Genomic DNA, 22,525 nt, shown 5'->3' with positions numbered 1-22,525 from the left:
TGTATATATATGTCCTCTGCACACGAGCCGTGTGGAGTGGCTTTCCTCTGCGCCCATGTTTAAGTGTGGGTTTAGTCTCGCAGGATTTTGAATTCATCAAGGACAAATAGAATTCGTTGCTCTTGTCCATACTTCTTGCCTTCTTGCCCATTCTGCCTAACAAAAATAGGTAATGTTCCTCACTTCAGTGAACGTGCTGGTAGTGACTAATCTAACTGGGTTGGTGCCATTTGTTTCAAGAGTGTAACAGAAAGCAAGGAGCGCTGCAGGTATTGGGCAGTGGTTTTTGCTATAGAAAATTCAGTGCGTGTGTGTTTCCTTCAAGAACTCTCGCTTTCTTTCTTGTTAGTGCGAACTACCGAGCAGGTTGCCCATACTTTAGCAAATCTATTTCGTCAAATATTTCACCTTTCATGTACTAGAACCATGCATTGCTCTAACATCGACCTGGTAGAAATAGTTGGTGAGAAATCTGCTGTTGCCTATTACTTCCCATCCAACTTATCAAACAAGAAAGACAAAGGCTAAAATTAAATGCAAAGATAGCCAAAAAAACGTTAAGAGAGTCGATTCACATTTCATTCTTTTCATGTCCAGTTTATTTTAGTGGTTTGACTGATATAACAGCCTCTACATTGTGAGATAATTTTTTGCTCTGTGGACGCAAATCTGAGCCCACACTCAAAGAGCTAGAACGCACGGATCATATGGAGATCACCTCACGACGAACCATAGTGAACTTGGCCTAGCCGACTTCATAAATTGGCCTAACTGATTTTACTAGATAAATCACGAAAGCCTAGAAAACACATCCTTTTTTCGAGAACGTGCTTAGCACGTGTATAGTATAGAGAACATATCTTGAGAAAGAGCTCACTCGTAAGACACACATAGGGTTCTCCTAGGATCTCTGCAGGTCATTTAGGACACCCACAAACATTATTGAGGAGCTTGCAAAATAATAATCGGGGTTGGAAAAAGAAAAATACTCCCTCCGTCCTAGTATATAAAGCGTAATCACTTTTTGTCCATGTCTCATAATATAAGATGTGCTCTCTCTCACAAACATTAATTCAATAATACTAGTGCTGAGAGAGAGAATTAAATATGTTCTTGCTCTTTGAACCAAAGGTGCTTACGCCTTCTATACTAGGATGGAGGGAGTAGTATATTATTGATTGAATATCCTCAATCGCTCATTGCCCCCCTCATATTTATTTGATGGGATAGACTTATCACATCTAAAGATTGTTTACAACTCAAACTCATCATGGATCCCCACTCGTAATGTAAAAGTAAAACTGACCTAGCCACCTAGCCAGTTTGTAAAACATACCATAGTCGGCCTGACAACCCTACCTAGTCAGTTTGCCAACAAAGTCGCAACGGGCCAATTTTGATCGTCAATAGACTTATGCTTACTACAATAGATGCATTTGTAGTAAAGTGTAAAGTCATCAAGATGTGTTAGACATATCTGCATAGGTTTATAGACGCTAAGGATCAATTTAGAAGAAGAACGACCAAAACTCGAGTTAAAACAAAGAAGATACGATGAAGATTCCTTGCTAGATCATAAGCACTTGATCAGGACCAATGTATCATCTGGTGATGTAGAAGCACGATGCACATCAAAAACAAGGATCACCATATCATTCACCAAATTGAAAGATAGAGGTGCCGTGGATCATCTGGCAAGGTGACGATCACCAAATACGTGTGTACTAAGATGGAATGACCCACCGAACAATACATAGGAGTGATGGACTTAGTGCTAGATCATCAAGTGATTTGGGACCTAGTGTTAGTGGCTCAGAGGAACAACAATCATCAACAATTGACACCCCACTGGATGATCCAGTGATGGGTTTTATGGACATCGTATCACTAAGTGATGCCTGCAAATGCATATTTTGTGCCATTGGCTAGGAGTTGCTTTGGGGCTACTTATATGCCATTGGTTGGTTGTGTTTGAGTGGGAAACCAAAGAAGTTAGTGGACATTTATACACTTGAAGATAACACTCCAATAACATATGAATTTTATGACCACATCTAAGGCTAGGATTGTGCTTAGTGTTATCTTTAGCAAATCATTAGGTTTTAGCTTGTGACATGGGCTTTGTGCTTTTGTAAACTTGGTAGGCTAAGAAACTTACTTGGAGTCTTAGTGAATCTCTGTCGACATCTACCCTACAAGGCTACAAAGCTTGCTATGGATCAACGCGACTTGGGGTATGTGCAATAATAAAGATACTGCTTTCCTGGTTGAGAAATAAACTCCTTAGTGGGAGAGTCTAGTGATGGCAATGAGCCTAAGTGGGTTGCAACACTTTCCTTGTTTGACAGAAGCCTATGTGGTGAGCCCAACATCGTGACCAACAAGCCCATGAACCGGAGATTGTATTATAGTGAAACTCCAACATGGACTAGGGGTTGTATTTTGGTAACTGATACCATGAGATACATCGCCTTATTTCACTACTTTGCACTTCCTAACATGAACTCTTTATTTAATGCACTTATATTTTTGTGATTGATTTATGTGATTGTACTTTTTCTAGATTAGCTTAGTCTAGTTAATAGGATCAACTCTATGTTACAATTTTTGGGGCCTTAGGTAAATAGAGAACAATAGATAAACTTAAGTTCACATCATCCTATTTAGTTGTTTTGAGTTTATCTAGTGTGAATGCAAGTAAAGTCCTAGGATAAGCCGCTTAGGGTGTGTTACAAAGCTTGGCACGCACATGCTCATAACTGCCCTTTTTCATATTTACATAGTTTTCAGGGTGTGTTCTTGGTTTTTACTATTAGACTAAATTTATACATATAAGATATTTATTTATCTTATGTGTTTTGGTCTTTTGGAACACTTCATATTTCTCAGTTTTTTCTGTCTGGGCAATTTCAAGTGCTAAATTTTCAACTCAACTGTTGTTTTTTCTAGCACCAAAAAGTAAAAGTAGGAGCCCTATTTAGGATACCTCTTGTGGATGCTCTAGTTGAACATAGCTTTTGCACTAGAATCTACATAGGGTGTTGCTTACAGAGCAAGACGATATGGAACCAGTCATCCCCAAGATGATTGTTTAGAGCATGTGTAGAATACAAAACCAAATTAAATGATCGTGTCGTGCCAAAGAGGCCTATACGAGACCTATTTTTTTAAGTTCCAAGAGCATCATCTAATTTAAATCCTGGAGCAACTCTACCAAACACCTGATTTCTACAAAATGATTCTCTCGAATGAAAATAAGAGGTTAGAGGTTGGAAGCTAGAAAACTACCTTCTTACTTTTCAATTTTCGCACATAATTACTTTGTAGGTACATATAATAATTTATTCTACAAAATTAATTTTAGTAATAGAATCACTTCTCTCAATTAATTATTTCCCACGGATAGTTAGGATCTAGCAAAGCTTTACCGAATGCAGCTTGGTATCGAAGTGGGTCTTAGGCCATTCTCAGTGCAGGTTTCATGACTCAGTTTTCAACACATCCATATTTTGAAAACAATGCGGAAGAATTTTATCCCCATAAAACTCTTTCTACTTTCATGAAAATCTTATCGTTTGTCTTCATTAATACGATGCCACATTAGCATATTTAATGTTCATAAAACTCCAATGAAACTCTATTAAGATTGGCCTTAGAAGAGCTTACTTATTTCTAGCTTTCAGGTGAAGCTTTTTATTAAATACATATATTATTTATGATGGAAAAAATGCAATAGAGTTGGTGAGTATCCTCTGAGAAATTTCATTATTTGCTGCCGTGCAAAGGGAACACAACAACACCAAACAGATCTTACCCGGATTTTATGACTCACTATATGTTAGGCATTATCCAATTTATCGACAGTTGCAAATTAGATGCATATAGCCCTATTTTGATGTGAACTTTGCAGACACATCAATTATTACATGACATATTATAGCATATGTGTCACAATGGATTGGGTCTAACCTACACCACTTGACAATCTTATGTCAGTTTCAATGGAGTTTTATGAGAGTTTTACGAGTATTAAATATGCTAATATGCATTGTATTGATGAAGAGAGAGATGATAATTGAAAGTTTTATGTGAGTAGAGAGAGTTTCATAGATGATGAGACTCTTCTGTATTATTTTTAAAATATAAATGTTTTGAAAATAACAACACGAAATTCCCACTAAGACTAGTCTTATATATCATTTTCTAGAGCACATGTATAACAACTCTACTTCAGTGCCTTAGAAAATGACATGGGCCGTGATGCTAGAACTCAGTTAGGAAAGGCCTATCTAGAAAAGTGGGCAGGTTTTCATCAGAATGGAAAGCCGGCCCAGTATAGGACACTGACAATGCCTACCCATTTAGTCTAGTTTGTTAGAGCTGCTTCTACTGCATCACCTGACTGAGGTTCCAATGCGTGAGCAAGTTTTTAGTTTGGGCTTATTACGGTTTGTTTGTTTGCTTGCTTGGTTAAATCTCAGCACGGCCAGGAATTAGGCTAACAAAGTATAGAGATAACAGGTTATATTCTATGGTATGGTGTTCAGTGTTCAGTGTTCAGTGTTTCTACTCCTTGTGTTTTTCTAAGACGTGTAGGCTTTTGTTTGTTTCAGCTTGGGTCAATTTACGGTACAAAAATCAAAAGCAGAAGCGCTTTGTTTTGTCCTCAAACTCATCTAACTTTGAACAGGTCTAACGAAGCTGAGTAAACACACTACGAAAGCATTTGATACTAGATCTAAAGTTAAAATATTTGATTTAAACACATTTATCGTGGAACAGAGGGCAGCACCAATAATGACTTCCATGCATAAGGCAGGTAGGAAGAGTTAAACAAACGTTTTTTTTCTCCTTCTATATAATCTAGGAGTATATCTATCTATTCTATAATAATAAAAGAAAAATAGTTGTGAAACACGGTTGGAAGGAGACTGACATGAACTTACGCCCATTTGGATACTATATAGGGGGCTAAACTTTAGTCCCATTACATTAGATGTTTGGATGCTAATTAGAAGTATTAAATATAGGTTAATTATAAAACTAATTGCATAAATGAGAGCTAATTCGCGAGAGCGAATTCATTGAATCTAATTAGCCCATAATTTGACAATGTGGTGTTACAATAGACATATGCTAATGATAAATTAATTAGACTTAATATATATATTCATCTCGCTAATTAGCCACAACTTATGCAATTAGTTTTATAATTAGATCATGTTTAGTTTTTCTAATTAGCGTCCGAACCTGTGAAGTGAAGGGGCGAAACTTTAGCCCAAGGATCAAACACCCCCTTAATTTTATCCTAAAACTATGGGCAGCAGAAATAACCAGTTGCCAACTTGCCATTTGCAACCAAACAGATAGCATCACTTGATCGGACAATGCGACGGAACAATCGATGGAACCATTCGCCATCAAATTTTGTGGCAGCCCGATATATGAACGATCGAGCTCCAGTAGACGTTGAGTATACGAAGAATTATCTTAACAACGAGCTTGCTAGTTCTGTTTAGTTAATGGCAGACGATTAATTTCCAAATGGCACCTGACTGTGAGGTGCCCATCCATCACTCCATCTATAAGAATCCTCCAGATGGCGTTCCCTTATTACAGAGCAAGCTACGAACCATCTGACCTAGCAAATGCGATTAATTTCAGTTTCTTGTCTCTGTTGTCATCTATACGCCTGTTTGATACTCTCCCTATGTATTGTCCATTTGGACTACATGCATGTATATATTTATGCCAAAGCAAAAGCATACGAATGCACTATACAAAGAGCTACTCCTCTTTCTCTAACAACAAAAAGAAGAAGTGCTACACCAACTTTAGAAAGGAAACTGGCCTGATATATCTAGCCTGCTGGGCGACGCTGCTCGCTGCTGCTGGAGCTCATGCAGCTATAAACTCCGATCAGAAATCGATCTGTAAGTAGCTAGCGTACGATGAAATTAATTTGGTTGCATATACTGATTTAATTTGGCTGTCCGGTTGCCACAACACATTTCATCTGATGATCAATCACCCTGCTTCTGTCAGTTCGTGATTCGGCACCTGAGACTGAGACTCCGCAGAGACATGACCGGCGGCGTACGGAAGAGGACGGGGTTCAGTAAGCTGCTGGTGGTCTTGCTGTTCTTTGTGTGCGCCATCGTCATCGTGGCGCTGCTTGTCCGCGGCAACGGCTGCTGCGTCGTCGTCCAAGTGGCAGTACTGCCACGGATAACTTCAGTTGGATCCTCTTGGGATGCTTCTCCTACTGCTACAACTCAAAGTGGCAAAACCATCATCCCTGCAACGTCTACGAGGGGAGCATCATCACCAGCTCATGATCTTCAGGAGGACTCAGAGGCAGTATCAGCCTCGGAGGAAGAGGAGGCCCCTGCAGCTGCAGCTGCCCCGTACGCGGCAGACAGCAGGTGGAACATCCAGTGGGAGAGCGTCGCCAGTGTCCTTTCATCATTCAGCAGTAATGGCACTGGGCGGCGTGGCATCGCCAGAGTGGGCTTGCTCAACTTCAACTCGTCGGAGGTTGCTCGCTGGACGAGCACGTTGCCTGCCGCCGACGTTCGGGCGGTGAGCCTGGCGCCGGCCGCGGACGCTGTCACCTGGCAAGCCCTCTACCCGAACTGGATCGACGAGGAGAGCAACAGAAGCAGCTGCCCCACCCTCCCCAATCCGGATGCCGCCCCTCATCATCACAATTTTGACCTCGTCGCCGTCAAGCTTCCCTGCCGCGGACAAGACTGGTCCAGGGACGTGCGCAGGCTCCACCTCCAGCTCGCCGCCGCCAAGCTCACTCTCCATGGCAGCAGCAGCAGCAGCAGTAAGGCTGGCATGGTGTTGATCCTGAGCGAGTCAGGGTGTCTCCCCCTGCCCAACCTCTTCCCCTGCAAGCACCTCTTCGCGCGCCGCGGCCACGCCTTTCTCTACCGCCCCGAGGCCACCTACCTCCGCCACCGCCTCAACCTGCCCGTCGGGTCCTGCCAGCTCGCCGTTCCTTTTCTCCGGCCTTCGCCTACTAAACTACCAAGTGCAACGCCGCCAGGTACAAGCAGGACCAGCAGGCAGGCCTACGCCACCGTGCTGCACTCCGCCGACGCCTACGTCTGCGGCGCCATCGCGCTGGCGCAGAGCATCCGGCAGTCAGGGTCCACGCGCGACCTGGTGGCCCTGGTGGACGCGCACAATGTGGGCGCCGAGCACCGCGCCGCCCTCGCCGCGGCAGGCTGGCAAGTCCGCCTAGCGCCGCGCATCCGCAACCCGCACGCGGAGGCCAACGCCTATAACGAGTGGAACTACAGCAAGTTCCGGCTGTGGCAGCTGACCGACTACGAGAAGGTGGTGTTCCTGGACGCCGACCTGCTGGTGCTGCGCAACATGGACTTCCTGTTCGAGGAGGCGCCGGAGCTGAGCGCGACGGTCAACAGCGGCGCGCGCTTCAACTCGGGGGTGATGGTGCTGGAACCGTGCAGCTGCACCTTCGACCTGCTCATGTCGGGCATCCACGACATCGAATCCTACAACGGCGGCGACCAGGGGTACCTGAACGAGGTTTTCACGTGGTGGCACCGCCTGCCGCGCCACGTCAACTTCCTCAAGTACGTCTGGGCCGAAGGGGACCGGGCGGCACAGGCGCGGATGCTTACCGCGGAGCCGGCGGAGGTGCACGCCGTGCACTACCTGGGCATGAAGCCGTGGCTGTGCTATCGTGACTACGACTGCAACTGGAACGTGGCGGAGCTCCGGCGGTTCGCGAGCGACGAGGCGCACGCGCGGTGGTGGGCGGTGCACGACCGGATAGAGCCCGCGGAACTGAGGGACAGGTTTTGCGCGCTGCCGACGAGCCACATGGAGGTGCTGGAGCAGCAAAGGAGGGAGGCGGCGACGGTCAACGCGCCAGACGGCCACTGGAACCGCACCATCACCGACCCGCGCCGCCGCATCAAAGCCCATTACCACCACTAGTACAGTCTTCGTACGGCCTTGGCCTGGCTGAGAGAGATTAAGAGCTAGATGGCCATTGGGTACAGGATGGGCTGGTTCGCCCGATTTTGTTCGTTTGGTTGAACACTTTGGACTGGGCCTCAGCCCTCGATCTTTTTTTTTGAACAAGGGCCTCAGCCCTCGATCTTGAACAATGCTCCTGCTCCTACGCATCTAAAAAGAGATAAAATTTCCACGTTTGCCACTAAAAGGTTATTGCTGTTGAAACTTGAAAATCAAAAACTTTAAATGATAGTCAAATTAATGAGGAAGAAGAGGATTTCAAAGGATTCAAACATCATAAAAGTCTTGTATCCATTCACTGTGTTCCACTATAAAATGAGGAGTCACTTTCACTTGTAACATCCATCAGAAAGTGAAACTGTGAAACATAGAAACAACTCTCTCCTCCTCCTATCTCACTGTGTCTGTGATTTTTGTGTGCTTGTGAGCTAAAAGGGTAAGATATAAGAAGATATATAAACGTTTTATTTGATGTTCTCTTGTACCTTCTTATTCATGGACAAGCACATACACAAACACGAAGACAAATCGTCGCCATCCTGAAGATGAGCAGACTGAATCACGCTGTCCCGAAGACGTGTGAATCCAGCAGACCCACCAGGCCACCACGCTGGCTGCAGCTGCGCCCGCGAGCAGGCCGAGCCGCGTCGCCACGCGTCGGACTGCGAGTAGGCCGCGTTGGCCGCCGTGCGCCGTGGCCACAGGAGGGCTACCTGCCCGCCGTGCACCTCTCCTGGCTGGGCCGCGCCACTGCCAGCCGCGGGCGGGCCACGGGCCAAGCTGGCCGCCGCGGTGGCCGCTGCCGAAGCTACCTGCTGGGAGGGCCGCGCGCCCCCTGGCCTCGCCGCCGCTCGTGCCCCTGGCCGAGCAGGCCACCACCGGGAGCCGCGCCCGCAAGGCCCACAAGGAACTGAAAAATAAAAATAAAAATAAAACACAAATTTTCATCATCAAAGAAACTGAAAAACGGCCCACAAGGAGCCCGTGTTTTTTTTTTCCGGCGTCTGCTTCCCCTTCCGTCGGGTGCCAACTTCCGTCCGCTGCCCTCCTCCTTCCCTCCCCCCCTCTCTCTCTCTCTCTCTCTACCATCTCGATGACTGTTGGGCCGCCGCCGCCCTAGACCAGGTGCTGAGGCTTTCCTTGGTCTCTTCGCCGGCGACGAGCACCCACCAGGTACTCCCACTCCCACCCCTTCTCTTCCCTTCCCTTATGCTGTGCGAAGCTGAGCACCGAAACCCTAACCTAAAGCTATTTAGCTATTTGACAATCCTCCTAACTTCGAACTTTCTGCAAAAATTATTGGGTGTACATGTGTACACCCATGTCCCTTTACTGGATCCGCCCCTGCCTTAGAACTATATTGGTTTTCATGACAAGGGCTGGGGCCTGGAAGCATTCCCCATTCCCCAATTCATATGCTTCTAGACTTCTTAGTTATGCCCTCTATCCCAGTTATGTCCTCTATCCCTTGCCTAAGTGCTTCTCTAGTCTGAATAATAGTCTGTTTTTTTTAATGAAATCTACTATCTTTAAAGAACCTGTATTTTTTTTCTCAGAAACTTAGACCGCAAAACCTTTTTTTTAATGAAATCTTAAAATTGTATTGAGCTAAAAGGCCTTGAGAATATCTATGTTCAGTTCATTTGTTTCAGCGATCACATGGTCGATCGCGTGACATGACCCTGTTTTATGATTGTCATTTGCCAGCTAATAATATATATTTTTAAGCTTTACCAGATCAGAAAGTTACAGATGGATCATGCTGAGGTCTCTGGTTTGTTGTGTATTGGTACACGTGAAACGGATGGGGGTGAAGAATCATATACAGCCGAGTACCCTAAAATGGATCAGGATACTTCCAATGCAACAACCAAATTTGATGTAGTCATGGCGAGTTCGGCAATGTATACTGACCATATCAATACCAATCCTTGCATAGATGAATATCTCATGTCTGGAAATCAGCCTATGGAAGAAATGAGATTTGGCAGTGCACATCCCTTTGAGCTTCCATCAGAAGTATATATTTATTTATTCATACAATTAAATATCCCTGTTCTGTTCACTGCATTTTTTGAACTGTTAGTTGTTTGTCTTCTACCAGGGAGTGGTAGCTGATTCTGAGGAAGAAAGCTTGCCATCTAGCCCTGACACTTCATCTACCAGTAATTATGATGTGCCTGGTAATATGCTTGACTTTTCTAATGGCCTCTGCTTGAACTGTGTTCAATTCTAGTAATCATTGTGCAATTACAGGTTCCATGGAGCAAAATTTGCAGCATATCTATAATTCCTATGATGCGCTGGTATGTCTCATTAAATTATAATTTGTGATTGTATGGTAAACATTTTGGATAAAAAATATTAGAAGCCCAATACCATGCTGCTTCTGTTTCTTTGTGCTCCTGCATCTTGACATCTTCTCTCTCTTTCTGGATAAGTGGTTAGCTACAAAAAAGATCTTTTTAGGTGAACATGTCAGACCTTTTCAGTTTAGTTTCTGAGGAAGGCTTGAGTAATTGCATTGGGATCAATTCATAAGCGGTAGGGCCATACATTAAAATTAACCATCAGGATTTTGATGTGCGCAATTACTGATCTTGGTATACAAGCATGATTTATGAGCCTTTTCTTTAGACTAGTTAAGTGTGAGTTGACCTACATCCTGATGTCTCTCTTCTTCTTATGCACTGAGTTATGTAATATACAAATTTGTACAGGCAACATGTTAAGGCCACCTAAAATCTTCTAGTATGCTTTTTAAAATTTCAGTATCCTGCCATAATAGAATTTTGTCGTTTCCCTTTAGGTTACTTAAACCATTCATTTATATATTTATTTAATCTTTTTCTTAGGATTGCTTCAATTTTAGATGCTTAATATGTTTTATGCCACCTTGGTCTGCTAGATTATGGACCACTATGTTGCTTAAAGCTACCAACACTTGCAATTTTTCTTTTGGGCCTCTTTTTAGGTTGACAAACAAGGACCGGTTGTACTTAGTCCTGCCTTCATGATATGTGACGAAACTTTGTATCTTGAACCTCACCTTACTTTCTCATTGGACGGGATCAAGATTGAGTATTTGGATTTAGATTCCTTTGAAGATGAGAAGTTGGTAGCTCTACAATGGGAAATATCTAATATTATTTCCATCAGTTGTAAATGGACTCAGAGTGTAAGCAATTCACTTTATTTTACTGTTTCTATCCCTCTTATTTTGTGTTTTTTCATAGTTGCAATAAGATTTATCATCCTAACCAGGTTGGATCTGCCTTAATGACACTCCTTGTTGGATCCGAAGCAGAAACAGGAAATGCAGGTATCATATGTGTTCAAGATATTGTATTCCAGATTATCTGCTTTCCTCCATATTTCAATACTGCATGACATATCACCGGGGTGAATCTGTCTGTTGTTTTTTTTCCTGTATTTGGTCACGATCATTTTTTCACCCATCTGTCTTTTTATTGGGGTCACACATTTTTTTTCTTCGTCAGTTGTTTTCCTTTTGCCTTTCCCCAATTTTCCCACTTTTGCATGTTGTTTTTTCCCATTCACATGATTGATTTTTTTTTGTTCTAAGTTTTCTTTGAACCCTGCCGGGGGGGGGGGGGGGGGTTGGCTGTTTTTTTTGAGGAAACCATGAGTAGAAGGAAAATATAAAGATAACTATCACAAAATAAAATAATAAATGTGAAAAACAATGATGAAAAGGCAACATCATGGGCTTCCGAACCCTTGACCCTTCCCTTAGGAGGTTGATGGTTGAACTAATGAAACCGTTAACTGAGACTTTGATCGGTTTGTTGTCCAGTACGGTCTAAATAACTTTGCCCCTGGCCCTGGGCTGTACACATGCATTAGTGGAATCCGCGGTGAGGGCGGCACATGGAAAATCGAGAGAGGTCTAGTTTTCATGTTTGATGGAAGTGTAACAATATTCCTGCCACTAGCAGCGGTGAACATTAGTTTTCTGTCTTCGATAGAAAATTCTATGTGGTCCAGGCCTGTCACATTCTCAGGGACCCGAAAGTAGTATGATCCTGTAAAATATTACAACAGTTTGGCTTGCACAATAGTTTGTATATTTTAAGCTTATATAAGGTGGCTTAGGGTGTTTTGTTGTTTTAGTTTTCAATTTGTTGCGCGTGTTTTGTTCAGGAAAAAATTAAACTGAGGCTAATACTGTGCGTTAAAGTAACATTTGTTTCCAAGTTCATCAAGTTAGATTTTATTTTTATTTTCCACATTTTTATTAGCTAGCTTGAAATATTATCAAGTACTACGTACCATAAGTTTGAAGTGATTTGGACATTTGGCATTGCCATCCATTTTTATCTAAAATATATATTGGGTGTTGACTAGAAAAATCACCTGTGCATTGCAACAGCAAAACACACCAACAATTAAACATGTGCATGTAGTTCTTGTAAGAATGGTGTCACAGAGAATATAAATGAGAAAACATGTAACTATTACCATTTACAAATGAAATAAGACAGTCAGCAAATTCCCAATACTTAGAGTCAGAGCCAAGGTGGGTAAATAAGAAACAAAAAAGTTTTGGGGCAGATTGGTGGTGATGGCAGGCACACCATCACCACCAACTCCTGTTTTAAGTAGTAGAAAAATGTATCAGTTTTGCACATTTTCAACCTTCAAAAGCCTAGCTCTAAATATGCCCACTATAATGGCGACTTATTATGCTCACTATAATGGCGTCTAATAAGCCATATTTGCCATTAGCAGCCCATTACCGTTCAAATACACTTCCCCACACCTGTCACATTGTAGTAGTTCTGGCAGTGGCTCTGTGTTAAACCATATGCTTTTCATGGAGTTCATGCAGCGGCTAGCACTAGCAGCGCAGAGTGGAGAGGGCATTGCCTCTGCAAGGATGGTGCCAGATGCATCCTGTCGGGTTCATGTTGGTGGACATAGTTTTCAAGGAACCACCTCCTATGTGGCATGTCAAGGTTGTGCTTGGGGCGTTGTCGCTGCGGTGATCCCATTTGGCATGTGCTGTTGACAGCTGTTCCCTTGCTGCTGTTGAATCCCCCAGACCGTGTTGGAGATGAGGTAGCTGGAGGCGTGGAAGACGCTTGTGGAGCTGAGTAGTTGCCGATGATGGTGGAGGTGAGGGATATGCATGGTAGGACAGGTGATGGCAAGAAGAGTGGAGGTGGAAATGGTGGGGCAAAGATTCAGAACTACTCCCTTTAAGTCACATGTATGCGTGAGATGTTTCTGGGCTTGTTGGCTACTGTAGGATGGGGAAATAGGGGTAGCTGGGTAGGTGGTTCTTTTATCTTTTGCCCTTTTTCCAGCACTCTGTGTTTGCCATTTCTATTTAATCACCTCTCGGTTCTGTTCTTATGTTATTCATTCGACAAGTGTTGAGCACTTCTGTGGTATGAAGGTGGCAGATTGCCTCCCCTCCATTTACTTACTCAATAACCATGATTGGGGAATTGAACTTAAATATCTCCAGATTTGGGTGCACCATCTTTGGGTGGCTTGGATAGCATCGCTTCGAGTTCCAACTACTCAGGCAATCCATACATTTTGGTCACTGTCTACCCCTGTGCTATGCAAAGAGGGGAGGGAGTAAAGGGGGCATTATGATCATTTACATAGCATAATTTTGCCTTCTATTCTTGTAGATCGAGAAAATTCTTGTGCTTTCTTGCGAAAAGCTTGAACTTAGATATTTTTAATGGATAATCTCAAATTGAGGGTCCAATGACTGCCAAATATGCCACTTTCCTTGAGTTATGCTTGTTCTTTCCCTTTGAGGTTTGGTCTCAACATGAGATCTTTGTTTTGTTGCATACATCTAATCTAAGATGTTTACTTAGTTCATTAAAAACGACAGTAACTCTAATGGATAAGTTATAAGCAGCTTATATATTTATAATATATTGTTGAGATTGAGATACTCCTTGCTTCTTACCAACTAGCTTGATTTTCTTTTTATATTTGGCAGGTCCTGTTAGAGCACAATTTTCTCTTGATGATTTACAATGGCCAAGGAGACAACAGAAGATTTGGGAACTGGGACCAAGATATCAAGAAATATGGAAAGACATCCCATCGTAAGTTGTGGGATAACGTTTTTGCTTGCTGAGTGTTTAACTGACCATGGTATCCTTAATAATTAGAGCAGATGGGGTGAATATGCTAAGAACTCAATTGCAAGATATGCAATGAAGAAATAGTGGTCAAAAAGTTCCTTGAAAACTTAGAACAACTTATATCTGTGGTTCCATGAATATGGCTGAAACAAATTGTTTTTACAATATGACATATCAAAATTTTTACTAAGATGTATGGATATCTTTTTGGTATCTTTGGGCTAAGTTGATTGGGTGTTTTTTGTGCTAACATATTAGGTAGAGAACAAACAGTAGTTATATCAAATTATCAATTCACTGACCATAGTTTATAATAAACTTTGCTGAGTTGGATATTGCTCAGATTTGGCAAATATTAATTATCAGATGTGTATAAATATTTGATTTTATCTGATACTGATGGATCATGGATATGCAGTGTCTATTAGAATTAACTGTTAATTTGTAAGGGCCTGTTTGGATCCATTAGTGCGCATTTAGCAGCTAAATGAATAGGTGAGGATCCAAACTGGCCTAGTTGGTGGAGACGCTAACAATTACTCCAGTTCATTAGTGGTTGGTGGAGGCGTGCTAATAGGTGCTAATAGTTCATACACACCTCCAACAAACTATCCAGCCACTGATTAGCTGGTGTATCCAAATAGCCCAGCCCCCTGCTAATAATTAGCTAGCTAATAGTTAGCAGCTATGAGCTAGCTTAACACTAGTGGTTCCAAACAGGCCCTAAGTCTAGACAAGTATACATATAGCAGAAAATAAATCAATAAATTGAGCTCTATATTCGCTGATTTACTAGATGATGCATGCTGCAAATTGCAAGCTCTATTAACTTTTAGTTATTTTTGGACAATATGCTGGCCTTTTGGGCTTTTGTTTGGATATGGATGTCAAGTCTCAAGCATATGGGCATAGAGCCATAGGCTATGGTAGGGTAAATATAGCATGGGCATAGAGCCATAGGCTATGGTACGGTAAATATTATTGTATTCAGCAGTCTGATACTTTTTTTTTGTGTACTTATTTACACTCTTAATGTGAAGTTTGCACCTTTTTAAAGAACAACTTCAATTTTAGCTGTTTTATTGAGTACTTTAACAATTGTATTGTTCAATTGCACACATTTTTCAGAGATGATTTTGCATTGGAGAGTTGGAGCATCGAACCCTGTCTGTTTTTCCCTAGGCAATACTTTTACAGGTGATTATATGACAATCGCACAATTTGTTCTCAGTCTTGCCTGTTATTTTCCCCTTTTTTGTGAGAAGTCTTGATATCTAAAAAAATTAAGGCTTCACAACATTCATGCCAGTGGTCATATTTACAATGTTTATGTCATGATAAATTTCACAGCGTTGTATCTCTGTTTTAGTTTGTGTTTCACATCCTGAAAAAGGACATTCTTTACTATACTCGGAACTCTATTTGAGGTAGTATTCCAGTAAGGCAAATATGTATATTTTCTGCGTGCGCTATTATTAAACCTGAAGCATCTATGTCCTCAGGGGCTAAAGTTATTTTGCTGTTTGGCAATTTGAACTTGTTATACTTATTTTTTCCTGTTATTTGTTTTCATTGGTTCAGCACTGAGGACTTTGAAGATGTTATTTATCCCCAAGGAGATCCTGATGCTGTTTCCATTAGCAAAAGAGATGTTGAGCTGCTGCTTCCTGAAACTTTTGTCAATGATACAATAATTGACTTTTATATCAAGTAGGTTGAACCTTCTGTTGGACAGCATCTTGTTGTTATAGTTTTAGTTGTTAAGTGTCCTATTACATTTTTGTACCGCTAGCAATATTTGTACATCTTGTTTCCTGTTTTTTCCAAGCACATATTTTTGCTGCCTTAAGTTGATTGTGGTGGAAATTGTTATTTTTGTGTTGAAATTTGTCACTTATTATGCAGCTGGTTGCTGCATTGTGGTTTGATACCAGAAAGTAGGGACTTTTGAATCTTTGAACTTTTTTTTTCTTACTTTAATCTAAGCAAAGGAGTGAAGACTTTAAATTAGATTCTTGATGCCAAGTTAAATATTCCACTTGTTGAGGTGTATGAAGATTGAAAATGACACGTGTATTGGGAACAGTGCATTAAATCATGTTTACTACTTTCCCTTGCATTTGCACATGCCTGGCTGCCTAATGCAGATTTATAAGATTACTGTAAAAGTTCTCATGCTCTGAACATGATATGAAAGTACATGATATGTTTATATAAAAAAAATGCTCTTTATGTGCACTGAAAAGTATCCCCAGTCCCCACAAGACATGATAGGAAAGGAAACAAAAAAAAATATTGAACAAACAACTGGAGAGAACACTGACTGCAAGGCCATTTCAAGGGAAAAAAACTTTGGCACACTGAAAGTTCCACTCAAATAGGTTCAAAATCGGGGGTGGGTGTATGTTCTAAAAAAAACTCAACCTGCGGGTGTGGCGGGTTAAAACAGCCGTAGCCCATGTGAGAACGACCACGAACGGGGCCGGGTCTTAGATATGTGCTTTGGCATGGGACAGATGAGGGGATTTTTTTTAACCCCAGCCTGAAAATTTGGTCCCACGGGGAGTCGAACTCAAGACCTGAGGAGTGCTCAAGCCACCTAATCAACTCAGCTAGAGGTCCTGTCGCTGGTGTATGTTCTTCTTGGAAGTTAACAAAGATGTTTCCAAATTACGATGAGGATTTAAATAGCATGAATTATGAAAAGGAATTGTTTCTGATATATGAGGTCTATCTTTCTTAATTTGTAGTAAGAGAAACATGGTCGCCATTCTTTATACATTTGTTTTAACATTTAAGTTGTTCTTCTGAGTGTTTCTACTCGCATAAAATGAGTCCTTAATTTATCTTCTGCAGATACTTGAGCACAAGAATTGAATCTACCGTGAAGCGCAGGTACCACTTCTTTAATAGCTTCTTTTTTCGCAAGCTGGCAGATCTTGACAAAGATCAGGGGAGAGCTCCGGAAGGTAGAGCAGCCTTCTTGCGTGTTCGCAAATGGACCCGCAAAATAAATGTATTTGACAAAGATTTTCTGTTCATTCCAGTCAACTTCAAGTAAGGACCTTCTGACAACATAAATTATGCTTATGTGATGATAATCAATGTAAACTGTTATTATGTGCCTTTGTTGCAGCTTGCATTGGAGTTTAATTGTTATTTGCTATCCTGGTGAAGTGGCGACATTTGAAGGCATGGATATAAATTGAAAATGGCATCTTTGACATGTTTTTAGTATTTTTTTCTTTAAAAATGTTGTTTTGCTGCAGATGGTGATGCAAAGGTCTCAGCTAAACTCCCATGCATTTTACACATGGATTCACTTAAAGGAAGTCACACTGGACTCAAGGACATCATTCAAAGGTAAGTCTATTTCCATAGGTATGGTAGGTTTGCTATTTTTGTTTGACTTGCATAATTGTATTTACGATTGAGGGATTGAGATATTTGAAAACACACAAACTATTTCCTTGCAAATTTTCTGATTTTAATTTCAAAATGTTGTGAACAGTGCTTGCCCTTTGGTTATGTGATGACCAGGCTTTCACTAGAGTGGTATTTTGACAAAAAGGGTATTTACAAAAGATGTAAAGAGGGGGGGGGGGGGGGGGGTTACAACAGCAATCTTACTACCTGAACTTTGGTATGAAGATTGTTCTGGGTGGTTATAGATTTAGCAGTGGCTGCAGCTTACCTAGAAAAAGGTATCAGACAGTTCTGTACAACATTTATTTTGAGCAGGGTACTAACTGACAATGATGGTTCTTTGGCCCATAACTTCTGTTTCTTTTGTCAATCCACACTCTGTGATCAATATTTGGTGGATCCTATGTGAAGTTTGATTCTCTCTGCCACAGTTATTTATGGGAAGAGTGGAAGGAAAGGCACCCTGAAGCAGCATCAGATAATTCAGACAAGTTCTTGAACTTGAGATTTGTCTCCCTTGAGGTTCGTACATAATAAGTTTCACTGTTTCAGTACCTGTTCTAAATCCCTAGGTCAAATTCTTAATAAAGTACCCGCATTCCTTTCTGTGGCTTCAGATTTTCATTTGTTGTTTGAAGACTGCAAGAACTTTGAATCTTTAATCCATAAATACAAATAGTGTTAGATAGATTTGTGATATTACTTCCTGCCATGGATGATTGATTTTTCAGGGTCTTTGTAACAAAACCCTTTATGGCCTGTATGGTCAGATATGTCATATAATGACCACATTGACCATATTTTACATGTATGTAGGTCATTTCCCCTATTTTGGACATGATTTTTGTTCACGTTTGCATCCTAATTCATATTCTCTCTGTGTATCTAGCAATTTTTGGGTAATCAAAGACTATCAATCTTTGGGTACAAAATATGCTAATTGTTGGCATAAACAGCATCTGCTAATTATCTAATTTGCATTAGATTAAGTTGGTCAGATTTGTGCTCTCTGTTTCAACTGAAATTGCAGTGAATAGATTGCTTGACTGAATTCCTTTGATCGTGCGCATTGTATATTCGCTGATCTTGGCTTATCCATCCCCACATGGATTTATGTCTGGACTTGTTTCGTCGTGCACTTCAGCTTATATATGTACAAAGTGTTGGGTTTATTTGGTTTATCACATTCTTATGGAGAAAAAAAAAAATCCTGGCCACAGTTTAACACTGTTTTTCTCCCATGAATGTGTACTGCCAAATTTTTGTGTAGCGAGCATGGTATATACATTTAAAGAACTAGAAGGATACCCTGCGTTACTGCAGAAATTGCAGATGATTTGGAATGAAATCTTTATATTTACTTACATGAATAGATAAATATCGTAATGCATGTTAGTAGATGGTGTAGCATATTGATGTTGACAACAAAATGTATGTTAGTGGAATAAGTGGATGATGTGGCTTGCTAACGTGAATAGCTTGAATGAAGACATAATTGCATATGCTATTGGGGCTATTATAATCACATGCTAGATCATAGCCTTTTACATGTATGCTAACCAACACTTAGAATTTGACCTTTTCTATAACTTTGGTGTTCTAATTTTGGATTGTCACCCAATTATGTTTTATTTGCGGTGCAGCTCCCTCAGCAGGATAATTCATATGATTGTGGCTTGTTCTTGCTCCATTATGTGGAACAATTTTTGACAGATGCTCCAAGTAACTTCAACCCTCTGAAGATTGATGTATTTTCTGGCTTTGTGAGTTCTAAAGTCTTGATTTGTTTTCTTTGTTGTTTAATGGCATCCTGCTGTTTATCTGCCATTCTTAAGTAAGTTTGCTTGATCTTGAAGCTCAATGTTGTCGCCGTTATGAATTCGTCAGAACTGTGCTAACTGTTTCTCTATTATTGTTGTAATCTATGGGTGCTAACTATTTTCCATAGCGGATGTTTACTTAATTTGCAATGTTTGATTATTATATTCAACTATAATCCTGATGTGCCTTCATATGTTGGAACTATTCTGGTACAATTATCAATGTGCCTTCACTGGGTTATTGATAATTGCACTGCACTAACCTAAGTAAAGTTGGTGAATTACACAAGTTAAACAATATGAGTATTTACAATCTCATGGAATTATGAATGTTTGAGGTTCAAATTTGTAGTTAAATTACAATGATAGATATTGTCTGAACACTTATATGCCTTTTTTTTCCTTTTGTCTGTGCTTTGTCCATTTAATTCTGGTTTTCTTCAAATTGAGTCATCACAATATCCTTGAAGAGCAAAGTCCTATGAAATATTTTGAGTTTGGATTTTAATTGCTCAACTTTCACTCTTAATGTACTTTTCAGCTTAGTGACGATTGGTTTCCACCCCCTGAAGCTTCTCTCAAGCGTTCGGTGGTCCGAAAGTTAATTCTTGAGCTGGTGACTGGATCTTTTCAGAATCATCCCAAGCTAGCTTGTGGTGGTGAGCAGCTTGATGAAAGAGATCAAAGAAGCTCAAATGCTGAACTGGAACCAACTAGAGAGTTTCGTGCTCAGAGGTGCTCTGCTGGTGAACCTGAAACAGTCTGTACAGTTGATGATGGGACTCATGAAGTACAGCCATCCAAGTCCATCTGTTTAAATGATTCCAAAGAAAAGGGGCTACCTACTTCTGGATGCATGTTGGACACTGGAAGTGTTCCATTTGTCAATGTACAGAATGTACAAGAGTCAGAGGTATAGTTATTAGCTGATAAGTTTAAACTCCTATTTTACTTTGCTTGAGATTGATTACTTATACCATGATGTGTTATTTTGTTTGGTAGCAGGTGTCTGCACCAGTCAAGGATACTATTGTTTGCCTCTCAAGCCAGGATGAGAAAATTGAGCCACTTGAATCTAACAGTCAACTTAATATGAGATCATATGCCCCAGAAGATGATGAAATGCTTAAGAAATCAAATTGTATGGTAACAGATAAGGAAAGTGAGAAGTCTTTGTTTCTTTCTTTGGACAGTGACCAAAAAGTTCACAGCCAAGCAGAAGCTGAGGTGCAGGATATTATGGTTTCTACGAGCTGCTCAATCTCTGAAATTCTAGCTCAGAAAATTACTAGCAAAGAACAGTCCTTTAAAAAAAGCATAGAAGTTGGGGATGAGTGTTTTAGACCTCAAGATATGGATTATGTTATGATGTTTGACTCCAGCAAAGATGACAATGGACCAAATCCAGAAAGAATGACAGCTGAAGGTGATTGTGGCGATCCTCACGAAGGTCTGGATTCAGTCACATTAGGTGTTATCGGCAAAAATGTTGTATACAATGCAATCATCGAAGATGTGAAGAGTATTAACCCAAATGCAAACAATGTCAATCATGGTGAGCTGTACGTTTCATTGCAGTTGCCAGAGGGAAATGCTGACAGTGGTATGACTGGTGTTAGCACAGCTTCCCCAGACTCAAAAGAGGGAAATATTGAGAAAGTAGTGGCAGGTGCCTCTGCACATGAAATTGATGATATAAATGCCAATGGTAGCTCTGAGTTGAAAATTGGAAATACGGACAGTGGTATTACTGGTGTTAGCACAGCTTCCTCAGACTTGAAAGTGGAAAATGTTGACAAAGTAGTGGCGGCTGACTGTGCACATGAAAATGATATAAATGCCAAGGATGATAGCTTTGAGTTGAAAGTTGCAGATACTGATAATTGTATTACTGGTGGTAGTACAGTTTCCCCTGACGAGAGCGAGGGAAACACTGACCAAACAATAGCAGGTGATTGTAGAAAGAAAACCGATTTAAATGCTGATGGTGAGGGTGCTGACAAATACTTAGCAACTGACAGTGTTCTTCCTTGTGAAGATGACGCAACCTGCACTGATGGTGTGATTCTATCACTAGATGTACCCTGTAGCACGAAGAACACATATTCTGATGCTGAAATGCCTCTGCTTGATGGCACCTGTGAACTTGTAGATAGACCTTCCACGCCAAAGGATGGCATGTTTGAGAACGCATCTTTTGATGTTAAAAGGCCTGCGTCTGATAGGACATTGGAAGAGAATGAAGTAACCCGTGGTGATGCCAAAACAGAAAGGCATTACAAGAGACGGAAGCTTTTGGCCTTAGAGAAACAAAGCAGCTTCTCCGGAGAAACTTCTACAGATTAGATTTAGCTTGTGTGAGGCTTAGTTTTAGCTTGTGCTATATATACCCGTCTAGACGTCTAGTCCTTGGCAATATGCTGTGATATATTTATGTAATATAATGTACTGTCGCTAATGGCCGTATAATGGACCCAAAAAAAGAAAAAAGAAAAACTGGAATCCTAAACCCTGACGTCTGCTTGACAGTGTCGTTTGAGGTACTGTGGGAATGTCTGAAAATATTGCATGACCTGCACAGGCAAATTGCACGACATACAGTTTCTAAACATGTGGAAGGCATGTTTGCCTGATTAGTTGGGATAGCCCTGGTATGATTTGAATTTTGAACTTTCTATAATCAATTTTATTTCAAATCGCAAACATGTTTACAACCATGTGGACATGCTGTGTAGGCGGACAACAAACTGTAACTAATAACCAAAAGAAATATTAGAAATTTAATGATCATTTTGGATAGCAATCTTACCTATATGCGTAGACCAATAACCTCCCATTTACTATCACCGAACTCAATATTCTCATGAATTATGGATAGGTGATTAGGAGGATAATATACTAAGTCTTTGTACCTTTAAGGAAATTTGCTGGCGGACATCGTTCTTTGATGGAATTGGCTACTCAACACCGCTATTTCGTGTATTTGACGAGTACTATTACAAAACCGATTATTTCGTTCCTACACACCGCACATATTATTTTAATGGAAAAAGTCTACTTCATCCCTCCCAACCCAAACTATGGGGTGCACACAATGACACAACTTTAAAATCAGACGTTTTACCC

At 41.0% G+C, this 22,525-nt stretch overlaps 2 protein-coding genes across 2 annotated transcripts; both read left to right on the top strand.

Moving 5' to 3' along the window:
- On the top strand, positions 6,085 to 7,974 carry LOC8058929 (UDP-glucuronate:xylan alpha-glucuronosyltransferase 1). Its single transcript, XM_002458740.1, has one exon. It carries the CDS (start codon positions 6,085 to 6,087, stop codon positions 7,972 to 7,974), a length of 1,890 nt encoding a protein of 629 aa, XP_002458785.1.
- Positions 9,057 to 22,035, top strand: LOC8058927 (probable ubiquitin-like-specific protease 2B). Its single transcript, XM_002458738.2, has 16 exons — positions 9,057 to 9,189; positions 9,754 to 10,035; positions 10,121 to 10,199; positions 10,273 to 10,322; positions 10,991 to 11,194; positions 11,281 to 11,338; positions 14,006 to 14,114; positions 15,282 to 15,350; positions 15,735 to 15,863; positions 17,010 to 17,210; positions 17,290 to 17,345; positions 17,423 to 17,516; positions 18,011 to 18,101; positions 19,223 to 19,342; positions 19,941 to 20,312; positions 20,405 to 22,035. The coding sequence occupies exons 2-16, from the start codon at positions 9,769 to 9,771 to the stop codon at positions 21,743 to 21,745; spliced, it is 3,240 nt and encodes a 1,079-aa protein (XP_002458783.2). The 5' UTR covers positions 9,057 to 9,189; positions 9,754 to 9,768; the 3' UTR covers positions 21,746 to 22,035.

Source organism: Sorghum bicolor, chromosome 3 (genome assembly GCF_000003195.3).
Source record: "Sorghum bicolor cultivar BTx623 chromosome 3, Sorghum_bicolor_NCBIv3, whole genome shotgun sequence".
NCBI lineage: Eukaryota > Viridiplantae > Streptophyta > Magnoliopsida > Poales > Poaceae > Sorghum > Sorghum bicolor.
The sequence above is the reverse complement of the archived record's forward strand: the minus strand, read 5'-3'. Positions and strand labels throughout refer to the sequence as shown.